This window comes from Myotis myotis, unplaced genomic scaffold (assembly GCF_014108235.1).
Source record: "Myotis myotis isolate mMyoMyo1 unplaced genomic scaffold, mMyoMyo1.p scaffold_m19_p_6, whole genome shotgun sequence".
NCBI classification, from domain to species: Eukaryota; Metazoa; Chordata; class Mammalia; order Chiroptera; family Vespertilionidae; genus Myotis; species Myotis myotis.
In genome coordinates, this window is record NW_023416368.1 from 30,126,510 (window position 1) to 30,148,861 (window position 22,352).

Genomic DNA, 22,352 nt, shown 5'->3' on the forward strand with positions numbered 1-22,352 from the left:
GAAATTTCTATAATATAGAAGTCATAAAAGAAATTATGAGACATGCAAGATAAACTGAAAAGGACTACTATTCAACCATGAGGAATTTCAGAAGGAAAGACAGAAAAAAAATGGAACAGAGGCAATACTTAAATTTTTCAAAGTGAATGAAATTTAGATTTGGGAAGACAAATTCTAAGCAGGATAAATAAAAGAAATCTACCCCTGGTTGGTTTGGCTTGGTGGTTAGGAGGGTCTAAGTTGGATTCCTGGTCAAGGGCATGTACCATGCCCCAGGGCGTGTGCAGGAGGCAACCTATTGATATTGAGATATCTCACTCTCTCTCTCTCTCTCTCTCTTCGTTGTTTCTCTCTTTCTCTCTCCCCGCTCCCTTCTTTCCACTATCTCTAAAAATCAATGGAAAAAATATCCCTGGGTGAGGATTAACCACACACCCCCCCCAAAAAAAAGGTCCACACCCTGACACACTGTAATGAAGCTTTAGAACAACAATGACAAAATTTTTTTAAAAATATATTTTTATTGATTTCAGAGAGGAAAGGAGAAGGAGAGAGAGACACATCAATGATGAGAGAGAATCACTGATCAGCTGCCTCCTGCATGCCCTCCACTGGGGATCGAGCCTGCACCTGTGCATGCACCCTTGACTGGAATGGAACCTGGCACCCTTTAGTTCGCATTATCCACTGAGCCAAACTGGGTAGGGCAAGACAAGATTTTTATCAGCCAGAAAGTAAATACAAATTATGACTGATAACTTTTCAACAGCAACCATGGAAGCCAGAGATAAAGAATATCTTCAGCCCGGGCCAGTTTGGCTCAGTGGATAGAGCATCGGCCTGCAGACTGAAGGGTTCCAGGCTCAATCCCCAGTAGGGGGCGTGCAGGAGGCAGCCAATCCATGACTCTCAATTATCATCATTGATGTTTCTCTCTCTCCCCCCCTTCCTCTCTGAAATCAATAAAAATATATTTTAAAAAAAGAATTAGAGCACAATAAAGACATTAAGTTAAAACAATAACAACTTAAGAGTATTTACTCCAGACATATCTTCCTCCTTCCCACTAAAGGAATTTCTAATGACTATGCTTCAGGAAGAAGGGAAATAATCTCAGAAGGGAGGTTTAATATGCAAGAAGAAATGGGAAGCAATAAAAATATGGTGTAAGGTAAAATTTATGCAAACTTGAAATAAACAAATAAAGCAATACCAATAGAATCTAATTCAAGGGGCTATAATTTAAGAGAATCAAAATACTGGACAATATTTAAATTGGAGAATGGAGTTAAAACATCCTAAGACAGTGGTCACCAACCTTTCGGACCTCATGGACTACAGACCACCGGTTGGCGACCACTGTTCTAACAGACTTACATTGTTTTAGGAGAAAAAGATACTGATTAACTTTATCCTCTGAGTTAAACATGCTTGCTAAAATAGCCAGTTACCACTAATGAAACAGAGGGTATATGATTTCCAAACAAGAAGGGCGGAAAAAAGAAAAAAGGAAATGGGAAGGCTCAATCAATCCAAAAACAGGAGGAGAAAGAAGGATAGAAACAGAGGAATAAGAAGGAGAGAACAGCCCTGGCTGGTTTGGCTCAGTGGATGGAGCGTCGGGCTGCGGACTGAGGGGTCCCAGGTTCGATTCTGGTGGAGGGCACAGGCCCAGATTGTGGACTCGATCCCCAGTGGGGGGTGTGCAGGAAGCAGCCGATCAATGATTATCTCTCATCATTGGTGTTTCTCTCTCTCTCTCTCTCTCCCCCTCTCCCTTTCTCTGAAATAAATTTTTTTTTTTTTAAAAGAAAGCTTGGACTGTGATATCTTTTTTTTTTTTTTAATATATTTTATTGATTTTTTACAGAGAAGAAGGGAGAGGGACAGAGAGTTAGAAACATCGATGAGAGAGATCGATCAGCTGCCTCCTGCACACCCCCCACTGGGGACGTGCCCGCAACCAATGTACATGCCCTTGACTGGAATCGAACCTGGGACCCTTGAGTCCGCAGGCCGACGCTCTATCCACTGAGCCAAACCGGTTCGGCTGAAATAATTTTTTAAAAAAATTATAAAAAACAAAAACAAAAAGGAGAGAACAAAATGCAATGGTAAAATGAATCCACGTGTCATAATAATGAATGTATATGTACTAAACTAACAGAAAAGAAAAATCCTGCTAAGCTGAATAACAACTAAGCATATGCTCTTTACAATGTAGATTTAAAACATAACAAAACAAAGGTTGAAGTTTATTTTTAAAGAGAAAGCAATGCTGGGATGATCAGGAGAAAGCACACAGACTCACAGCCCTCTGTCCTCCCAATATTGTCACTGGGAGGCTGAAGGCCATATGCTGGTTAGCCCCTCACCAGATCACAGCTGCCTGGATCTCAACTCAGTAGCAATGGAATGTTATGATCTTGCCTTTTTAGAAGAAACTTACAAAAAAATCATGTGGAATCTGTCACTATATGTTAAAATGTTGAGGACCCCCCCACACACCTACTTAATCATTAACTGTCCCTTATAGAAAAACCCTACGTAAGGATTCTTTTTTTTTTTTTTTTTTTTAGAGAGAGAGAGGAAGGGAGAGGAATAGAGGGATAGAAACATTGATGAGAGATAAGTGTCATCGATCGGCTGCCTCTTACATGCCCCCTGCTGGGGATCAAGCCCACAACCCAGGTATGTACCCTGACTGGGAACCAGTGACCTCTTGGTTCCTAGGTCGACACTCAATTGCTGAGCCAAGCCAACCAGGCTGTAAGGATTCTTTTTACATTTTATTTTTAGGATAGGCTTATTTTCCCTTGGGGAAAAAGGGGGGGGGGCATCCTTCCTCCATTTTAAAGACAAGGACTACACAATTAACTGTTTCATCCTTTTCTCCCTGCTACCAGGAAGTGCAGTGTCAAATCCGAACTCAAGATTGGCAATTATAGATCATCATTGTCTATTACTCTTTTTCTAGGGTCTGGCTTTCTGCATATAACTTATTTTATATGGTTTTATTCTAAATAAGCTATGTCAAATCTAATTTTAGGAAGAGGTAAGATATAACTGTAAGTATCTCTAGCAACAGGATTAGGAGTAGTGGATTTACTAAAACGTCATAAACTATTTTAAACTTGGATATTTTGTATTTTTAAAAGGGTTTCATTTGTAAATCACCACCCAGATGATACTGTAGTTAGTTCCATTTATGTGGCAACATATATACCACTTTAAAAGTTCCCTATTTATATCTAACTACCTGAATTATCTATTAGTAAAGGTAGAATGGGTGCCTGTCTAAATATTAGTCCATCTGTTCAACTGATGAGGAAATAGGAGGCCTACACTCTTTCCTCAATCAGGGCCAAGGCTGGGCAGAGTGCTTCCTTAACCATCCTTATCAGTAGTCCAAGAGAAAAGAATCCTGATGCTCCTGAGAACAATGTTCACCCACTGCCTTCACTTGACTGTCCCAAAGTTTGACTGGGTGGTTAATTTCAGCCAAAAATGTCTCTTAGGGGATAAGGTGCTAAAATAGCACATGCAAGACACTTTTGTCACACACAGCCCCATTAATCTGAACTTACTAGACCTTTGAAAATGTGAGAAGACCACACTCAATATGCTGAGAAAATTCTTCTGGCATCTAAGGCTAGCATTCCCCCCAAGAACACCTCACTGCTTTCATGCAAATGTCCTATAGTCCTAAAAAGTTGAAGCTTCATTTAATTTGCTATTTGCAAGAATTTCATCCTATAGTATTATACATAGGCAATGAGAAAATACCCAAGATATCACAGGTAGATCGTATAAGGTCAGTGTTTAATTCAAATGCTCCTTCCAGTCTTCTTCAAGGCCACTTTACTACACAGTATCAGCATACCACAGAATAAAAGTTAAAATGCAGATCATTCAATTTGCAGTTCAAACACATTTCAAGCCAATAAAGCCATACCCTAGAAGTCCTGGATAATGGGAAATACTTGGAAGGTGGAAGGGGAGCCCCACAAGTAATGATAATCCAGCTCAACAGCAACCAATTACATTTACATTTTGGTTCTTAACTCAAGACAAAGAACAAGATATCATCTTACTGTAGCAAGTTCATTATAATAAGGGGCCCATTTTAATACAATGCCTGGGGCTAAAGGAAAAGAGATACTAAATGATATATAGTTTTTACAGGCAAGATTTCATGAACAGCATTTTTTTTCTATTTCACTCTGAATTTGTGAAACTGAAAAGGGGCTCAGAAGAGAGCAAAATTAAAGGGGAAAACAAATTGATCTTCAGCTACTAAGCTGCTTACAAAGGTGGTGGGCAAAGAATGAAGCAAGTAAAAAGAATATATGGGTGTTGCATTATTGGCAAAAAGGTATTATTTCTGACAGAAAATAAATTTTCACCTTAATACACTTTAAATGGAAGAACAACTTAAAGAAATCATTAACTTAATGTGAGGAAGAGTCAAATATAAAAGGTAGTTATCACTTCCTGAAGTATAGCCATGCCCTTTTATAAACAAACTAGAGGCCCGATGCACGAAATTTATGCAAGGGGCTCAGCTCTCGCAGCCTCGGCTGGCCCATGCTCTGGCTTTGTCCGGAAGATCGTTCCGCTGTTCAGTCTAATTAGTATTAGCTCTTTATTATATAGGATGAAAACAAAGCCCTCAGTGCTAGAAACAGAAGAAAATGGTGAAGAGAAGTGTTACCCAGCTCACCAACACTGACCCTCCGCTCCTACTCCCCTACTTCCTGGCCTTGCACAGCACAACCTCTACACACCCTTCACATAAGAAAGCAGGCTTCAATGCCTTCAATATGTAGGAAGGTACTGGATTTCACTGACAACTGCTGCACGTGAGTTAGTCAGAGGTCCTAGCCAGACTTTGTGAAAATAAGTTCAGAGCAACCTCACAGCAAACACTGTTACTTGCTTTTTCGAGTAAAATCACAAAAGTCGTTTAATAAGGATCCAATAGGTACCCAGCAGCACACAGCCTTCCGAACAACTGTGTGCACATAGAGGGACTGGAGAAATTTCTCTCTTCATACATAAAACCTCAAGAGTCAGTATGTGGCTTTATTCTTGAAACTAAGCTTGTATTTCCATAATGTGATATACAAAGAAGACACCACTAAAGGTTTCCCTTTCTAAGTGGGTGTTATCCCTAATACTACTCAAAAACTATTAATACATTTGAAGCAACTTTACATGGCACCCCAAATTAAAGCATAACCTTTTTATACTATTTTATCTGGTCAGAGGGGAAAGTATTTCTATTAAAGCAATAAAGACTTCCACAAACCATATTAGCAAGCGCCAATACATCTGCTCCAATTTTATTTTGGTCACGTATTAAAATGCTGCTTAAATAACAGCTATTGCTCAGCTTCCTTTCAAATGCTGATAAAATGGATAATTTTTTTCACATATAATCTCAGCACCATTTATGCTACATTATAAAGAACATATACACTATATACATTTATTTTGATTGTCACTCTCTCTTTAGAATAAGGTAATCTTATGCTTATTACATTTGAGAACCAGTAGATTCATTCCTCTAATTGCTACTGAGCACCTACTATGTTCCAGGCACTGTTCTAGGCCCATGTTCTAAAAAAACTTATATTCTATTAGAGCATGGTGTCAGGACAGAGAAGAAAAAAATGAAACAAACCCAATAATTTCAGATAGTGAAAAGTGTTATGAGGGATATATATCAGGTGACAGAATGAAAAAAATGGCAAAGGGTGGTATGGAGGGAATGAGGGATACACAAAAACCTCTCTGCAGAAGTAACATTTGGGCAGAGACCTGTATGATGAGAAGTGGACAGAGCATTCCAGGCAGAGGGCCCAGGGAGTGAAGAAGATACGAGGTGGTGACATGTCTGGGTATGGTATGCTTGAAGAGAAAGAAGTACTAGTAGTCTAGCATGGGGGGACTAAAAGGTAAGAAAGACATAGGACAATAGGCAGTTGGAAAGGCAGTCAGGGTACCTTATGGACCATAGTTAAGAATCTGGATTTTAGGATTTTATCCCAATTTTGTCTAAAAGCCATGAAAGGTGATGGTGGGGAGGGTAATATTGATGGGTCCTGAAACAAAGGAATGACATAAAGGTATCAGACTATGCCAGAGAGAGAGAGAGAGAGAGAGAGAGAGAGAGAGAGAGAGAGAGAGAGAGAGAGAAAGACTGACTAGAGATGGGCAAAAGTGAAAACAAAAGAATCAATTAGGAGGCTGTTGCAGAAGTCCAGTGAGAGATGATGGCTTGGACTAGGGAGGTAACCATGGAAATAAAGGATATGGAGACTTGTGAATTAATATGGACCATGAAAAATAAATAGGGGGAAAGAAGAATCAAGGATAACAACTAGACTTTTGGCTTGAACAACTAGGTGGGACAATGGCAAATAAAAAGTAAAGGAATATTTCTCAGACTGCTATATGAAATCGTAAAAGACTAAAACAACCTAAATAACCTAGATGCCTCATGATAGGGGACTGGTTACATAAATGGACTAACAAATGTAAGCAATCAATATAAATGCTATAAATGAGTACTTCATAACACAATGAAATGGATATGATAAACAAGGCAAAAACACATTACATCATAAAACATTGATACCACTGGCCTAAAAAAAACCCCACAAATCAGTATATCAATTTTGTGAAGACTTTTCTAAAAAACCAATCCACATATAGATAAAATAAGCATGAATCTACTCCAAAATGTTATTCCTTCTTATTTTCCAAATTTTCTAAAATGAACTTGTATTTCTTTTATAGTTTTTTTTAAGCTATATTTTTAAATGGTACTGTCCCCTAACGGTATCTAATCTAAATTGGTACTTTAATCTTTTCTCCCCAAACACCTTGCTGCATAGGGATGCTTTCAGAGGCTCTTATCTCTAATAAAGAAGTTGGGTGAATAAGCCTAGCAGTGTTACCATAGAGCAACCCTGGGCAAATTGGCTGGTGAAAGTTTTATGTACATCTAGATCCCTACTGCAGCAATCACACAGCATCCCCAAATGGTTCTGAGAAGAGGCCTGGCTTCACTTCAGTGTCGAAGGGCACATTTTCTAACACCCAATAAATCAGACTATACCCTTTAGGAATCAGCTGTAAGAAGAGTTCATCTATCTGATATACAGCAACATCCAAGTGTTTATGGAGAAAATTAGAGGGGGGGGATGGGGAGATGGAGAGGAAGATATAACTGGAAAGCATAACAGAACCTGCTCTGGGGAGCAGATAGGCATCTGGAATCTACAAAGAAGCTGCTAGAATATAGCTTAGAAATAGCATATATGTGATTTCTATAGTTACCCCAATTTTAATGAGGACACTAAAAAGGAAATGAGGGTAACAGGGTAGACATGTTTCATCTCGATTAATTTAGAGAGCAAGACAAAAAGAAAGGGATTCTTAACTGCCTGAAAGGCCAACTATATGCAAAGAATTGTTCAATCAAGAGAATGATTTCTAGTAGCAAGCTGAAAGGTTCTATTCTATGCCTTGTCCTATATAATAAAAGAGAAACATGCAAATTAACCACCACTCCGTCACTCTGCCACACCCACCAGCCAATCAGAGCGACTATGCAAATTAACCCAACAAAGATGGTGGTCAATTTGCATATGCAGGTGTGGAGCAAAGACTGAAGACAACTGAAGATGGCAGTGGCTACGGAGCTGGAGCAAGCAGGAGGCTTGGGTTGCTCCCGGTGATGGAGGAAGCCAAGTTTCCCGCCAGCCCTGGACTCTGCTCAAGGAGTGGCTGGGGGCCTGGGTCGCCGGGGGCAACCCAGGCTTCCAGCCCGCCCTGGGCTTCGCTCAAGGAGGGGCTGGGGGCCTGGGTTGCTGGGGGCAATCCAGGCTTCCAGCCAGCCCTAGCCTCTGCTCGAGGAGCTGGAAAAAAGAAGGAGGGGCTGGGAGCAGCCGGAGCGGAGAAGCCAAGCCTCGCTGCTGCGGCCGGACCAAAGGCCTGGGTCCCGGGTGCCAGAGGAAAACCGGTGCCGGCAGCCAGGGGAAGGAAGGGCTATTGTGCGAATCTTCGTGCAACGAGCCACTAGTCTTATATAATTTTCTAAACATCAGATTGAATAAAAGAGAAAAGATACTTATTTGAAAGAGAGCAAGCGAGAGAGAGCACAAGCGAGCAAGAGAGAGAAGGAGGCCATTATAATACTAAGAGTAATGCCAGCAACATCCTGTCGGGACAGAACATTAGACTGAATCTAAGAAGTATATACTGAGTGACTGTCAAAACCACACAGAGTCAAACAACAACTGTACCTACACACACAAGAATGAAGCGAAGGGGACTGAACAGCAGCACTTCTGGAGGGAAAACCCTGGGCTGCCTGTGAGCTCAAACTACAGACTGTCACTGCCCAAAAAGCTAAAGCCAACCTGGGATACACTGGTCAAGCCTCCTTCTGGAATGATGGGGGCCTTGGCTGCTCTACTCGGTCTGCCTCCCCTCTGGCGCAGGTGTTCATAAGGGCTGGTTGAGTGGTCAGCGTTCAGAGAAGAGGCAGGCCTGAGGAAATATCTAGATAAGGTTTATCTAATAGAAATACAATGTGTTACAAAAAATTTTAAAAATTTTCAGTAGCCACATTTTAGAGAGGTGAAGATTAGCAAAAATAATGTATTTTATTTAATCCCAAGATACTACATTTCACATGTAATCAGTATAAAAAGTTAATGAAAGTTTTACATTATTTTCCATACCACATCTTCAATATCTAAAGGGAAGGACTCCTTCTGTAGTGGAAAACTCCAAGAAAACATAAGTGACAATTCAGGGATGTTCCACAGAAGGGATTTATACACCAGAGTGAGACATAGATTCTGTGAGGAAAGAATCCCTCACTGAGGTGTAAACAGATCGACCCAATTCCCTGGAAAGGACAGAAAACCTGGCTTCCAAATGGGAGAACCTAGAGCAGTGGTTCTCAGCCTTGGCTGCACATTAGAATCACCAGGTGATTCTAATGTGCAGCCAAGGCTGAGAACCACTGACCTAGAGGGAAAGGGAGAACAAACAATACGAGGAGTACCAGGTAAGAGTATTAAGTCACTGGGAAATGGCCACAAACAAGAGCTAACAGAGCTGCAAGAAACAAACCTGCCCTGTCTTTCCTCTTTCATTAAGTGTTTATGGCTGCATTAGCAAGCTATCTGAAAACCAGGCACTCCCTATAACTTCAAGATTGGGAGGTACTGTATAATAATGTTTGGTCTTAGGCCTGGATTCCTGGGAGAAAACTTCTAAATCTTTGAGATTTCATTAGTCATAGGAAGGTCCTCATTATTCATCATTGGCCCTGACAGTTTATGCTGATGAGGTAACTCCTGGTGGGGGACCTAGATATGTAATGCTAATGGCTGACTGAGGATTGAGACAGGCCACCATGACAACCAAGTTATTCAATCCAGCGGTTCTCAACCTGTGGGTCGCGAACAATGAAAATACATCCTGCAAATCAGATATTTACATTACGAATCATAACAGTAGCAAAATTACAGTTATGAAGTAGCAACGAAAATAATTTTATGGTTGGGGGTCACCACAACATGAGGAACTGTATTAAAGGGTCGCGGCATTAAGAAGGTTGAGAACCACTGGTGTAGAGGATTGGGACATTCAGGAGAGCCCAAGCTTCAGGGAAGCAAGGGAAACTGGAGATTGAGTTCAATTAAATCACAGTTTTATCAATCATGCCTACATAATGAAACCCCAATAAAAATTATGGACACTGAAACTCAGTGGAGCTTCCTAGTTGGCAAGCCATCACTGTATCGGGAGGATAAAGTGCTCTGATTCCAGGGAGAAAACTGTCTTTGAGACTGTTACAGAGAAAGCCACAGGCCCAAAATGGCATCACTCATACTAAAAGCCCACGATACCAAACCCAGACTTTAAATGCAGTTTCAACCTCTCCCAGAAACATAATCTTAATCAACCAGTCTGTGTTTTCTGGTCAACATCAATGAAGTAATCAGTCACATGGGCCCTTCTCCATAACACCCCTTCCCCCCTGCTGGGGTCCTGTCCCAGCGGGTCCAGGGGTCCCCAAAGGTGTGGACGGAGTCGGCGAAGAAGGAATGACGTGGAGGCAGCGTTCAGTTGATCAGCAGCCTAGCCAGGATCTCCAGCCAGGATCTCCAGCCAAGTTCTGGTCTGGATCTCCAGAGAGGTTCTGCTTCAGATCTCTAGCCAGGTTCTGTGTCCATGTTCTCTTGCTAGGTTCTCCAGCCAGGTTCAGTCCAGGTTCTCCAGCCAGGTTCAGTCACCAGGTTCTAGTCAGGTTCTCTTGCCCATTTCTGTAGTCAGGTTCAGTCCAGGATCTTTTGCCATGTTCTCTCCAGCGAAGTTCTTCTGTCTGTAGGTTCTGTGCCTAGGTTCTGTCTTCTTAGTTCTGTGTTCTAAGCTCTGTATTCTAAGTTCTGTGTCTTGCTGTCTTACTACATCTGTATTTATACCAGTTGATTCAATCCTACCAATCTCTATTACAAAGGTTAGGGCGTTTCTTATCTCCATTCCAGGGAGTAAAGATTATGTAGCTTAAGCATCATTGTTCATAGTTAAAGTGATTAATTACCCGCCTGGCACTTAGTTAAGAGGTTTTATTCCCTCCCTAACTTCAGGGGAAAATCCCTACCTGGGGAAACAACCTTTCTCAGAGACCTTGGTTAAAACACATAGTGCCAAGAAGGTGAGCAAACATATTAAGAACAGTATGCCATATATGCCAGGTCCCTTGAAACAGCAAGCATGGACCGGCTCCCGGCACCCCCCTGCACAGAAAGAAGTGGCAATCTGTTTTTGGGTTCTCTTTCCCCCAGAAATAATCCTTTCTTTTCCTTTGTTAATAGTCCCTGGCCCCACTGTCCCTTCTATAAAACCTTCCATTTTGTACAACCCTTAGAGTGCCCTTCTAGTTGCTAGGTGGGATGCTGCCTGACTCATCAATCTCTTAATAAAGCCATTAGATTTTCAAATCTACTTGGTTGAATTTTGTGTGTTTTCTTAACAAGGCCTTTTCACACTTCACCCTATGTGTCTCTTCATTTGGCTGGTCCCGATTTGTATAATAAAATGTAATCGTAAGTAGTACAGCACTATTCTGAGTTCTATGAGTTGTTCTAGCAAATTATTGAAACTGAAATAAGCCATGGTAACCCTCAAAATCTGTCGCAAGTTAGAAGTGCAGGTGGACTGGGGACCCCCAAACTTGCAGCTGTGGTAACTCCAAGTGGTAAGCTAATAGAACTGTACTGCAGTTATTTTAGGAAAACAAACATCTGATAGAATTCTCAGTGGCTACAGAATCTTTCCTTTCCTGCCGGAGGCCTATCACCACCAGTCCTACCCAACTTTCACACAGCACTCTTACTTCCAAACCCCCAGGAAAAATGGCAAATCTCCCATCAAATCAAAGTTGGCTCCATTTAAGAGGGAACTAATGAAAAGGAAGAAGCCAAGAGATTATCAAAACAGTAACAATGAAGTATTTTACCTTTGCTTGAAACAAGTTCGGGCGTTTTATTATAATATAAAAGTAGTGTGGGGAGGAGAAGCCTTGTCACTGAAGAATAAAGTTCTGCCTTGAGTCAGGAAATTGAGGCTTCTATAACACTTTAAACGCTCATTTTCTTTTCATGTACATATGCAATTATATATCCTAGTGTCTCTATCACCATAGATGTAATTAACTGTTTGCAGAATGGTGCTACAAAGCCTTTGGTTATGACTCAAGCAATGAAAAACCATTTAATACATATATCTGTGTGGGGGATGAGAAGGTAGAGGGCACAGAGAGGGGAGAGAGGTGAGAAAGGGGTCAGAACTGAGTTGCGAGAGGGAACCTAACTCTAAACTCCAAGGCGCCCTTGGTAACTGATGTTCAGAATGAAATGAAAAGTACACGTAAGCATGGACAAAAATCCTGGAAGCAAGGTCTCCAAGGCTACCAGGACCACCTAATGCTTCCCATGGGAATAAGGCTGTCCACTAAGCCAATAAGCACAAGTGGCATAGCCTTCATTGTTGGATGGATACAAGCCAGGAAGCCTTAAGACAAGTTATTTAACTCTAAGCTCAAGTTTCCTCACCTGAGAAATGTTGTAGAAAGTACATTGCAGTTGCATATGATACACAGCAGGGTGCTCAGCAAGTGCCAGCTCTGAGACTGAGGATGACAAGGCAGGCCCAAAGGGCCCTCAAACGGCAGTACAGACTAGGGCTTCCCGCTGAGGTTCAGCTACCACACAGAGCCCTGTTCATGCCATTATTGGTACCTGTTGCCCAAGGCCTTGGGCTGGTAGTGTCCTTGCTTCCTACTTCACAGGCATACTTTCTAATATGTAGGCTACTTACAGAGGTTGGCTTTCTGAAGACAATCTTTATACATTTGGAGGTTATACCTCAAGCTGTCATGTAACTATTGTGAACAAGATTATGCTTAATGGAGAGAGAAAATGAAAGTCTTCCCATTTTAACTCCAAATGCCGGAATCATTCCCTTAAATAGCACACTGACCTATGTATTATATACATAATTAATTCATAATGTTCAAAGAAAACTAGATGTAAAATTAGCAATGCATTTAATGTGATTACTGATGTTTTCCTTGGAATAGTTTTATGGTATTAACCTGGCCTAATGTCACTATAAATCCAAACGTACAAGAGATAGATTTTACATACAAGCCCCATTTTCTGTTCTTACATAACAACTAACTTACAAAATGGTCTATGAAATATCTTTTCCAAATATTAGATGTTTTACAAAAGGTTACAAAAATAAATAACTTGGAAAAAAACAAACAAACAAAAAAAGAAAACACACACACACACACACACACAAACAAATAACTTGGATATATGCTTACTATGTGTAAAATTTTTTAAATAAATAATGACTAAATTAAACAATAACATTATTTCAGTTAGCAAAAGGTAAAAGCAACCTAACTTACCTGGAAACTAAATAGCAATTCACTCCTCTTTCTTATCACTTTACAAACCAACCACTTACATACATATTTCTACTATTCAAACATATCTAATTAGCAGCACTGTTAAGGGTCAGTGTCTTCAATTTTCAAACAAGCTGACTGAGTCTGTGTCTCAGGTAAAGTGCTAAGCACCTAACATACATCTTTTCTTTTAGACCTTAAAATAATTCCAAGATAGGAATTATTAGCATCCTCATTTTACAGATAAGAAATGAGAATTTGGGGTGGGGTAGTGGGGTAAGGTGGTTATTTGCCAGAATACAAGCCCAGACAGTGTGACTAGAGCTCTGTCTTCTAGCCACTACTCCCTTCTACTGTGTCTTGTGAGTTTAGTCATGTCATAATCTACCTTTATTAGCACAACATTAAATAGAAATGTTAAGTTTCCAGGATAGGAATTATCTATATTTAATCATGTACATAATCAATGTAACTGACCAAAATGGTAGTTTTAGATAGATGTTAGGTAGTAATGATCTTATACATATTGTATATTAGGTGAGCTCCTAAATTTTTTAGCTGATTAAATAATGTGACTAAAAAAATCACCACATTCCATCAAGTTACTTACAATTAATAAAACTGCTAACAGACTTACCTCAATCAATTTGTTGGCATGTTCACGGAAAACTTGGGCATACTCTTTAACTTCTTTCTCATTTCCATTCTTTGCAGCTTCAATCAACACTAAAAGTGGAACGTTGGTTTCCAGGAATGAATCTGACACATGGTCCATGACAGCTTTGCGAAGCTAATAATTAAATTGTAAAAATTTGATTTTATTTTTAACAAGAAGTTACATTGCTTATTTTTCTTATACTTTTAAATCTAATTGAAGCTTATGATAGCTTCGCTGCACTTAAATGAGGACCCTCCCCCCCAATGTGATCCATTCAGTTATATAATCTGCAACATAGGAAACATGATTGCAGAGATAATAGTTTACACCAAGCATGTCAAACTCATGGCCCATGGACTGCATGAGGCCCACAATGAATTTTTTTTTTAAATATATTTTATTGATTTTTTACAGAGAGGAAGGAAGAGGGATAGAGAGTTAGAAATATCGATGAGAGAGAAACATCAACCAGCTGACTCCTGCACACCTCCCACCGGGGATGTGCCCGCAACCAAGGTACATGCCCTTGACCGGAATCGAACCCGGGATCCTTCAGTCCGCAGGCCGACGCTCTAGCCACTAAGCCAAACCGGTTTGGCACCCACAATGAATATTTTTTTCAGACCAGCCGATATAATGGTATGTAAGAAACATTTTAATAAAAATTTCATAACTTAATTTTTACAATATCCTGTTATATATAATTATTAATAACAAACTACAACGTTCACTAATGATTGATTACTATAATCGTGTTGCTGAAAGGGCGAGGACTACGCCCTCCACCTTGCCCCAGGGTAAGGGCTATGCCCTTCATCTTAACTTGGCCATGTGCTCAGCAAGCTTCTTCCCAGAAGATAGTCAAGGGAAGTGCACGCCATCACTATGACCACATCCTGTGTACTCGCGCCTGGCCAATCGGCAGGGCCCACAGTCCTTTCTCCTCCCCTTGCCCCAAACCCCTACAAAACCTCTCTCCACACAGAGTTTTCTCTCTCTCGGCCACTGGAGCTTACCGTTGCATCGGTGAGTGTGGCAGGGGAGCCAAACCTAGGTTTGAAGTGAATGACTCTTTGCTTTTGCATCGGACTCGCTGGCTCCCTGTGGGTTCTTGGGAATCATGAAATCTGGGCACAACATTGCATTCATTTCCCTTACGCGCAGGCACACTGTTTCTCTCCACTAATACTAGCAGTGAATATTTTAGCAGCCGATTGCCACATCATTAGTCTTGGACTGACTTGTTTGGTGTGTGCAACAGGAAATATTTTGCTTTCGGAGAACAAGAAAAATAGGTTTATTTGCATCACGCTTATTAATTTGTGCAGTTATTCAGTGTCTGGTAAGTTAATGTTCAATAAAATATATTAATTTTTATTAAAATGTTCCATTGTTTTATGTTAATGATTAGTCATTTATTTCAGCCCTTTGTATTCAGCATGTCTCTATCGAAATAAACCTACGTTTCTATGAAAATGAAGCTTTTGTTTTTTTGTGGCCCACATAAACTTAAGCCTTGTTTATTTGGCCTGTGTTAGCCTTTGAGTTGACATGCTTAGTTTAGGCCACAGTTAGAGCATTCCAGCAATAGAATCTCAGTTTTCAACATTAAATTTTTTTCTCTTGGGAATTACAAAGCTTCTATCTTAAAGGAGAAGCAGCTCTGAGTTAAATTGACACAGAGTGTTGGAATATAGGTATTAGCCTAAATGGCTAAATAAAAATGAGAGGAAAAATGTCCTTTCTGGTTTATCTGAACAGGATTAGCTTCCTGAACCTTAAAACTGAAAGCTCATCCACCCTGGCCTGGTAGTTCAGTTGGTTGGAGTGTCATCCCATACACTGAAAAGTTGCGGGTTCCATTCCCGGTCAGGGCACATACCTAGGTTGTGGGTTCGAGCCCCAGTTGGGGTGCATACGGAAGGCAACCAATCAATGTTTCTCTCTCACATCAACGTATCTTCCTTCCTCTCTAAAATCAGTAAAGACATACCCTTGAGTGAAGAAATAAAACAAAATAAAGTAAAATAAAATAAACTGAAAGGTCATCTTATAACCATTTCTGATACTTCATCAAAAAAAAAAAGATACAGTCCATCTTTAATTCTGCATTATATCAGACATAACAATAAAATGTCCCTCCATTAAGTATGGAAATTGTATTACTACTACCACTCTTTACGTTTTGATACATTGTTTTATAAATTCAACTTCGGAGATTAGAAATGGCAGAAGAGCCCTAGGCGGTTTCACTCAGTGGCTAGAGCGTCAACCTGTGGACTGAAGGGTCCCAGATTCGATTCCAGTCAGGGCATATATACCCGGGTTGTGGGCTCGATCCCCAGTAGGGGGTATGCAGGAGGCAGCCAATCAATGATTCTCATTACTGATGTTTCTATCTCTCTCTCCCTTTCCCTTTCTCTCTGAAATCAATAAAAATATATTTTAAAAAATGATAATAATTAAAAAATGGCAGCAGAGTAAGTGGGTGCTGCATGGACATACTCCCAGGAACAAACTGGTATTACAATTAAAATACAGAAAAACTTCCTGAATAATCAACAGAAAACTTGCAGCAGAGAACCCTGACACCCGAGGACCGAAAGTGGAGACCACATAGAGACTGGTAGGAGGGATGGAGGCGCGAAAGGGCTGGCCCAGTGCCCACAGACAGCAACTGAAGTCCCAGAGAGATATCTCAGCTGTGGGGGGGATGCCACGGAGAACTCTGGAATCCAATCCTGAAGCTGGGCCCTCCAGCAGAGAGCACCATTACCGAGGAGGGTACCCAGATAACATCTGGCTATGAAAAGCAGTGGGGTGCTGTCTGCTAGAGAGTAACAGCTGAAAATTCAGGCATCCTGTTAAAGGACCAACGCACAAAGTTCCCTGTGGAGCCACCCACCTTGTGCTCTGGCAGAGGGAGGGTAAAGTGGACTGGAGCTGTGAGCACAGAAGTCAGGACTGGGGCCTCAGGGGATAGAGCTCAGAAAGCAGACACCCCAAGTTTCCTGGGCTGAGTCATTCCCTCAGAGCAGAGGACATCTTTCCCACACAGACATCTGCCTTGCCTGGGGGGAAGACGGTGGCACACCCTATTGGAAAACACCTTGCCCTGAGGCCACTTAAGAGATTAAAAGTAACAATTAGCCTCCAGGCAGGAGTAACTGCCCCACCCTGTTGAAAAAATACTCTCACCATACCCGCATACCTGAGGACAATTGCAATGGGGGGTTAGGGGGGAGTTCAAATTAGAATCCTATCAGTCTGTAGGCGGAGGCGGTCTCTGGAAGCTTGATCTAATTAATCAGAAACAGCCTATTAACACTGTCCTGCACTAGGGATTGAGAGGTGTAGAGGATTACCTAAAACATAGTCACAAACCCAGACAGACAACAAAATGAGGAAACAAAGAAACAACCCCCAAATGAAAAAACTACAGAATTCTCCAGAAGAATAGATAAATGAAGCAGATATAAGAAATTTATCTGAAACAGAGTTCAGAGTAATGATGGTAAAGATGCTCAACAGCATGAAAAAAGATATAGTAACTATGAAAAAAGAACAGTCTGAGATAAAGAATGACTAACACATTGGAAGGAATACATAGCAGATTAGGGGAAGCTGAGGATCAAATCAGTGAATTAGAAGACAGAGCTGAAAATATCACTCAATCAGAAAACCAAAAAGAAAAACCAATTAAAAAACAGAAAAACAGCTTGGGACAATGTGAAATGTAACAATATTAGAATAGTAGGTGTGCCAGAAGAGGCAGAAAGGAAGAAAGGAATAGAGAAGGTATTTGAAGAAATAATGGCAGAAAACTTCTCTAACCTGGTAAAGGAAAAAGTCCACAAGTTCAGGAGGCACAGAGAACCCCAAACAAGAACAACCCAAACAGGCCCACACCCAGTCACATAATTAAAATGCCAAAAATTAAAGACAAAGAGAGAATCTTAAAGGCAGCAAGAGAAAAGAAAACTGTTACTTACAAAGGAGTTCCCATAAGGCTGACACCTGATTTCTCATCAGGAACTTCTACATCAGAAGGGAATGGCATAAAGTACTCAAGGTAATGGAAAACAAGATCTGAGACCAAGATTACTATATCCAGCAAGGCTATCATTCAAAATAGTCAAAAAAAGGATAAAGGAGTACATCACCACCAAGCCAGGATTATAAGAAATGCTAAAGGGATTGCTGTAATGAGAAGAAGAAACAGGGAGAAACCTAGCCATACAGAATTAAAATGGTAATAAGTAAATACCTCTCAATAATAACCCTACATGTAAGTGGACTAAATGCTCCAATCAAAAGTTGTAGGGTAGCTGAATGGATACAAAAACATGACCCAACTATATGCTAACTACAAGAGACCCACCTCAAAACAAAAGACACACACAGGTTGAGAGTGAAGAGATGGGAAAAAAATTTCTACGCAAATGGAAAAGAAAAAAAAGCTGAAATAGCAATATTTATATCCAACAAAATAAACTTTAAAATGAAGGCCATCACAAGAGGTAACAAAGGTCCCTACATAATACTAAAATGGTTGATCCAACAAGAGGATATAACCCTGGTAAACATATATGCACTTAAATATATGAAAAACTTCTAGAGGACTTTAATGGAGAGGCTGACAACAATACAGTGATAGTAGGGGACTTTAACACCCCTCTGACTTCACTGGATAGATCTTCCAGACAAAAACTTAACAAGGAAACAGAGACTCAAAATAACACACTGGATCAGATGGATTTAATTGACATTTATAGAACATTTCACCCCAACGCAACAGAATATACATTCTTCTCAAGTGCACATGGATCATTCACAAAGATAGACCACATGTTAGGACACAAAACAAGTCTCTACAAGTTCAAGAAGACTGAAATCATATCAAACATCTTCTATAAATTCAACCTTATCATTTTAAAGAGTAAAAGTTAATTTGATTCCAAAATGTTAATGGAATTATTTAACTTTAAATAAGAAGTTCTTTCCTCTATACCCACCATATGTATCCTGGAAATACATCTCCACCAAGGATCTAAAGGAACTGTGAGTGTGTAATTAGAATTGGGCAAGTCAGAAAATAACTAGAATTTCCATATTTACTAATATGTGAGTATCACAAGATCCTTCAGGGTATTTTCAGTTCCCAAGTCATTTTAAATTGATTTTCTTATTTGTATATCCTTTTCACACTACAGCTAATTTATGCAGTCCATCCCAGTGGGACCATATTAGTCCAGGTCCCCAAGACATTTGATTAGCCATTTAGAAGCTTATGAGCAACAAAACAGACAGAGATAGAACTTGGGAAAGCAATCGGTACTTTCTTTAGCTTACCTGTCTACGCAGGTCCCTGGTCTTCTTGGTCATTTTATCTATTGCAGAATTGAGTGCATCACTTCTTTCTTTACGTCCAGCCTGGAAAAAAAAAAAATAAAGAAATGCTCCTTTTAGTGATTCACAAAACATTTAATGATAGTCAATAGCTATTTATGTTCAAATTAACATTGAAAAAACAGTCAACATTTTTTAGCCCAAAGTTAGAAAATACGCTGAGGGGAAGTAAGGGAGGATGGGACACAGGGGATCATTTGGCTTTGTTCATAAAAACATAACCTTACAACTCTTACGCTTCACATCATCTGATGATGGGAACTGAGGGAGTTTTATCAAAATAAGAAAAGCCAAGGAACAAAACTAGACTATCACTTAAAAGTTCCACTTGAAAAATTAAATTTATATTTTAATTCAAGGTTCAGCATACACAAATTTCATTAACAAACCAGCTCTTCTTGAAATGCAAGCTAAAACAGGTTACATCTGATTCTGATGAACTCTGAGATTTGAAAAATGTCAAAATATTAAAGTTGGCACCCAGCACTAAAACAATGTGAAAAACGAATTTTAAAACTAAGATGTACCATGGTGGGTCAAACTTAATAATGAATATTATGGAACTTGAACAAGAATGTGCTATGAGATTATTTCAGCCATATTTTTTCTTAATTCAAGGTTAAGCTTAATGCAGTTGTATTGCACAGAATCAAAATAGATGGTAACAGAAAGAAAAGGGACAAAGGCAATTATCCTTGATAGAGCTAGCCATGTGCTTAGAAATATTTAATAAGACATCTGCGAGGTTAAACTATGAAGTATATCAAAAGTTTTTCCTTATAAAATGCTCAACCAAAAAATGTGGCTCTTTCTGTAAAATACATAGTAATCACAGGAGAGAGACAAACAGGCAAAGGAATTTAACCCAGTTTTCTACCTTTGGGTGCCCTCAAGACATTCTGGTATGGATATGTCATTAGTACATAACCATAACAGCAAATGACTGGTTGGGGATGAGGAGACATGGTTTTGTTTTCTGAGTGCATTTTTATGTATGTTTGTTACTTGCTTTCTCTCTTATCCCCTATCTGTTAAATGGGAACAATGACACTTTCCCTCTGCCCCCACTTCTAATGGACTGCTGGAGAAGAGAAGGGATACTGAAGGATATAGGTTTGCAGAGGACAAAAAGGAGACTTAAAAGTTGAAATGTAAGTGATAAATTGATATGGTCACTATCAAATCTAGTCAGGGTCACATTCCTTTCCTTTCGCCGCAATATTCCTGTGTTGCCAATAAAATTAAGTAGTCCACTAATATTAATGGGTAAAAAATAAGAGTTTCAACAAAACTGATTTGGTGCTCACTTCAGCAACACATGTATTAAAACTGGAACAATATAGAAAAGATTAGCATGGCCTATGCATAAGGATGACACAAATTCATGAAGCGTTCCATATTTAAAGCAAAATAAAGCGATTCAGGTATGAGAATTTCTACCTGCAGGAATAAACTGTGATTTATTCATAGCCATTAGTAAGAAAAGAATGTGACAAGTATAATTAATTTCTGACAATCTCAAAGATCAAATACCAGGATCTCAGGGAAAGGTATCTGAAACTTAATTAAAAAAAAAAAATCAGAAAGAATGTATGTAATCCTATGTTCAAAGCAGGACAATATACAATAGCTAAGATCTGGAAATAGCCCACGTGCCCATCAGTAGGTGAGTGGATAAAAATGATGTGGTATGTTAATACCATGGAATACTATGCAGCAGTAATAAAGAAGAATCTCTTACCCTTTGAGAAAGCATGGAGGGACCTGGAGAGTATCATGCTAAGTGAAATAAGTCAGTCAGAGAAAGACAAGTATCACATGATCATACTCATATATGAAATCTAAGTAACAAAATAAACTGATGAACGGAGTGGATGCAGAGATATGGAAGCATGGAACAGAATGTGGAATCTCAGAGGGAAGGGGGCGGGTTAGTCAACCAAAGACCTGGTATGCATATATGTATAGCCCATGGACACAGACAATAGGATGCTGAAGGCCTGGGGCAGGAGCAGGGGAGGGCCGGGGGCAGGCTGGAGGGGGACATACGTAATACTTTCAACAATAAAACATTTTTTAAAAATTTTAAAAATGGGATGGGGGAACCCATCACTTCAATTAAAACAAAAAAACAAAAAACTGACCTCCTAATTAATGTTTTAATCAAGAAAGTCCCAGTATATTCCTTAGGTACTCAGCACGCCAAAAATATTCCTCTATATAAACCCAGTAAAGTCTGTCATTGTTTCTAGCCATGTTTTTTGGATATTTGTAATAGATCATTTATTCCAAAAAAACATCTATTATCAGAAACCCAAGGTTGGGTTCAATAATCTCATGAAGGCCCAAGTACTTGTAACCTCAAGTGCCCAGAAATGTCCTCAATTTGGGTGGAAGGATTTCCTTGGAAAGTTATATAAAAGCAAATCCTTAAAACTGACTTTTGAGGGAATTATAGTCTCACAACAACATTCACTTTAAGATGCAAAACACATCATGAATCTGTTAATTCTTTGTCCAACTACCCTAAAAAATCTATTTGTCTTTCTTGTTACTTACGGAAATAAGAGGTTTATGCCTCATGAATGAGGAGGGGGCAGTTCAGAAGCATTTATTTACTGAAGCTTTTAGGTTATACTAAAGTCCAGTGATGGCAAACCTATGACATCATTATTTGGTTGATTTTTCTTTAAATGGCATTTAAATATATAAAATAAATATCAAAAATATAAGTCTTTGTTTTACTATGGTTGCAAATATCAAAAAATTTCTATATGTGACACAGCACCAGAGTTTTTCAAAATGCTGGCATGCCGAGCTCAAAAGGTTCGGATCACTGTATTAGACCATCTTTTAACTCAAAGCATCCAATCATTTAAAATACAATCAGTGTGAGTATATATGCATACACACACTTATGATGAACCTGATGAAAGTAGAAAGCTGGTTGATTTGTAAAATAAAATTTTACTTGTCTTTGATATTAGATCTGTTTGGATTTTTTATTTCTAGTTTTAGATAGGCCAAAGTAAAGTTGCTCAATGAATCTTTAAAATAACTGACTTTCAGCTCCTGCCTAATTAGGAGACTCTATTCCACTGAGCAGAGAGACCACCTAGGTCAGGGGTGGGCAACCCCTGGCACGCGTGCCAAATATGGCACACCGGTAACTTTTGCTGGCACACGAAACCCTCTCTTATAATCTTCCACTTACAATTTTTTTCTTAATATCGACTTTTTTATTTTTCAGATAAATTCAGTGTAGGTGCATCTTAG

General features: G+C 39.6%; 1 protein-coding gene and 1 non-coding gene across 3 annotated transcripts in view; one reads left to right on the forward strand and one right to left on the reverse strand.

The window, feature by feature from the left end:
- The window catches only part of CTNNA1 (catenin alpha 1), a 182,521-nt gene that overhangs the window by 28,556 nt on the left and 131,613 nt on the right, over positions 1–22,352 (reverse strand). For both annotated transcript variants that reach the window (XM_036313850.1, XM_036313851.1), the window contains exons 8-9: positions 19,020–19,100; positions 13,647–13,799 (exon numbers count right to left, since the gene is read on the reverse strand). In XM_036313850.1, coding sequence (XP_036169743.1) covers positions 13,647–13,799; positions 19,020–19,100 — 234 coding nt within the window. The remainder of the gene's footprint in view (positions 1–13,646; positions 13,800–19,019; positions 19,101–22,352) is intronic.
- On the forward strand, positions 20,376–20,480 carry LOC118659404. Its single transcript, XR_004968536.1, has one exon. It is a non-coding gene; the product is annotated as a U6 spliceosomal RNA (small nuclear RNA).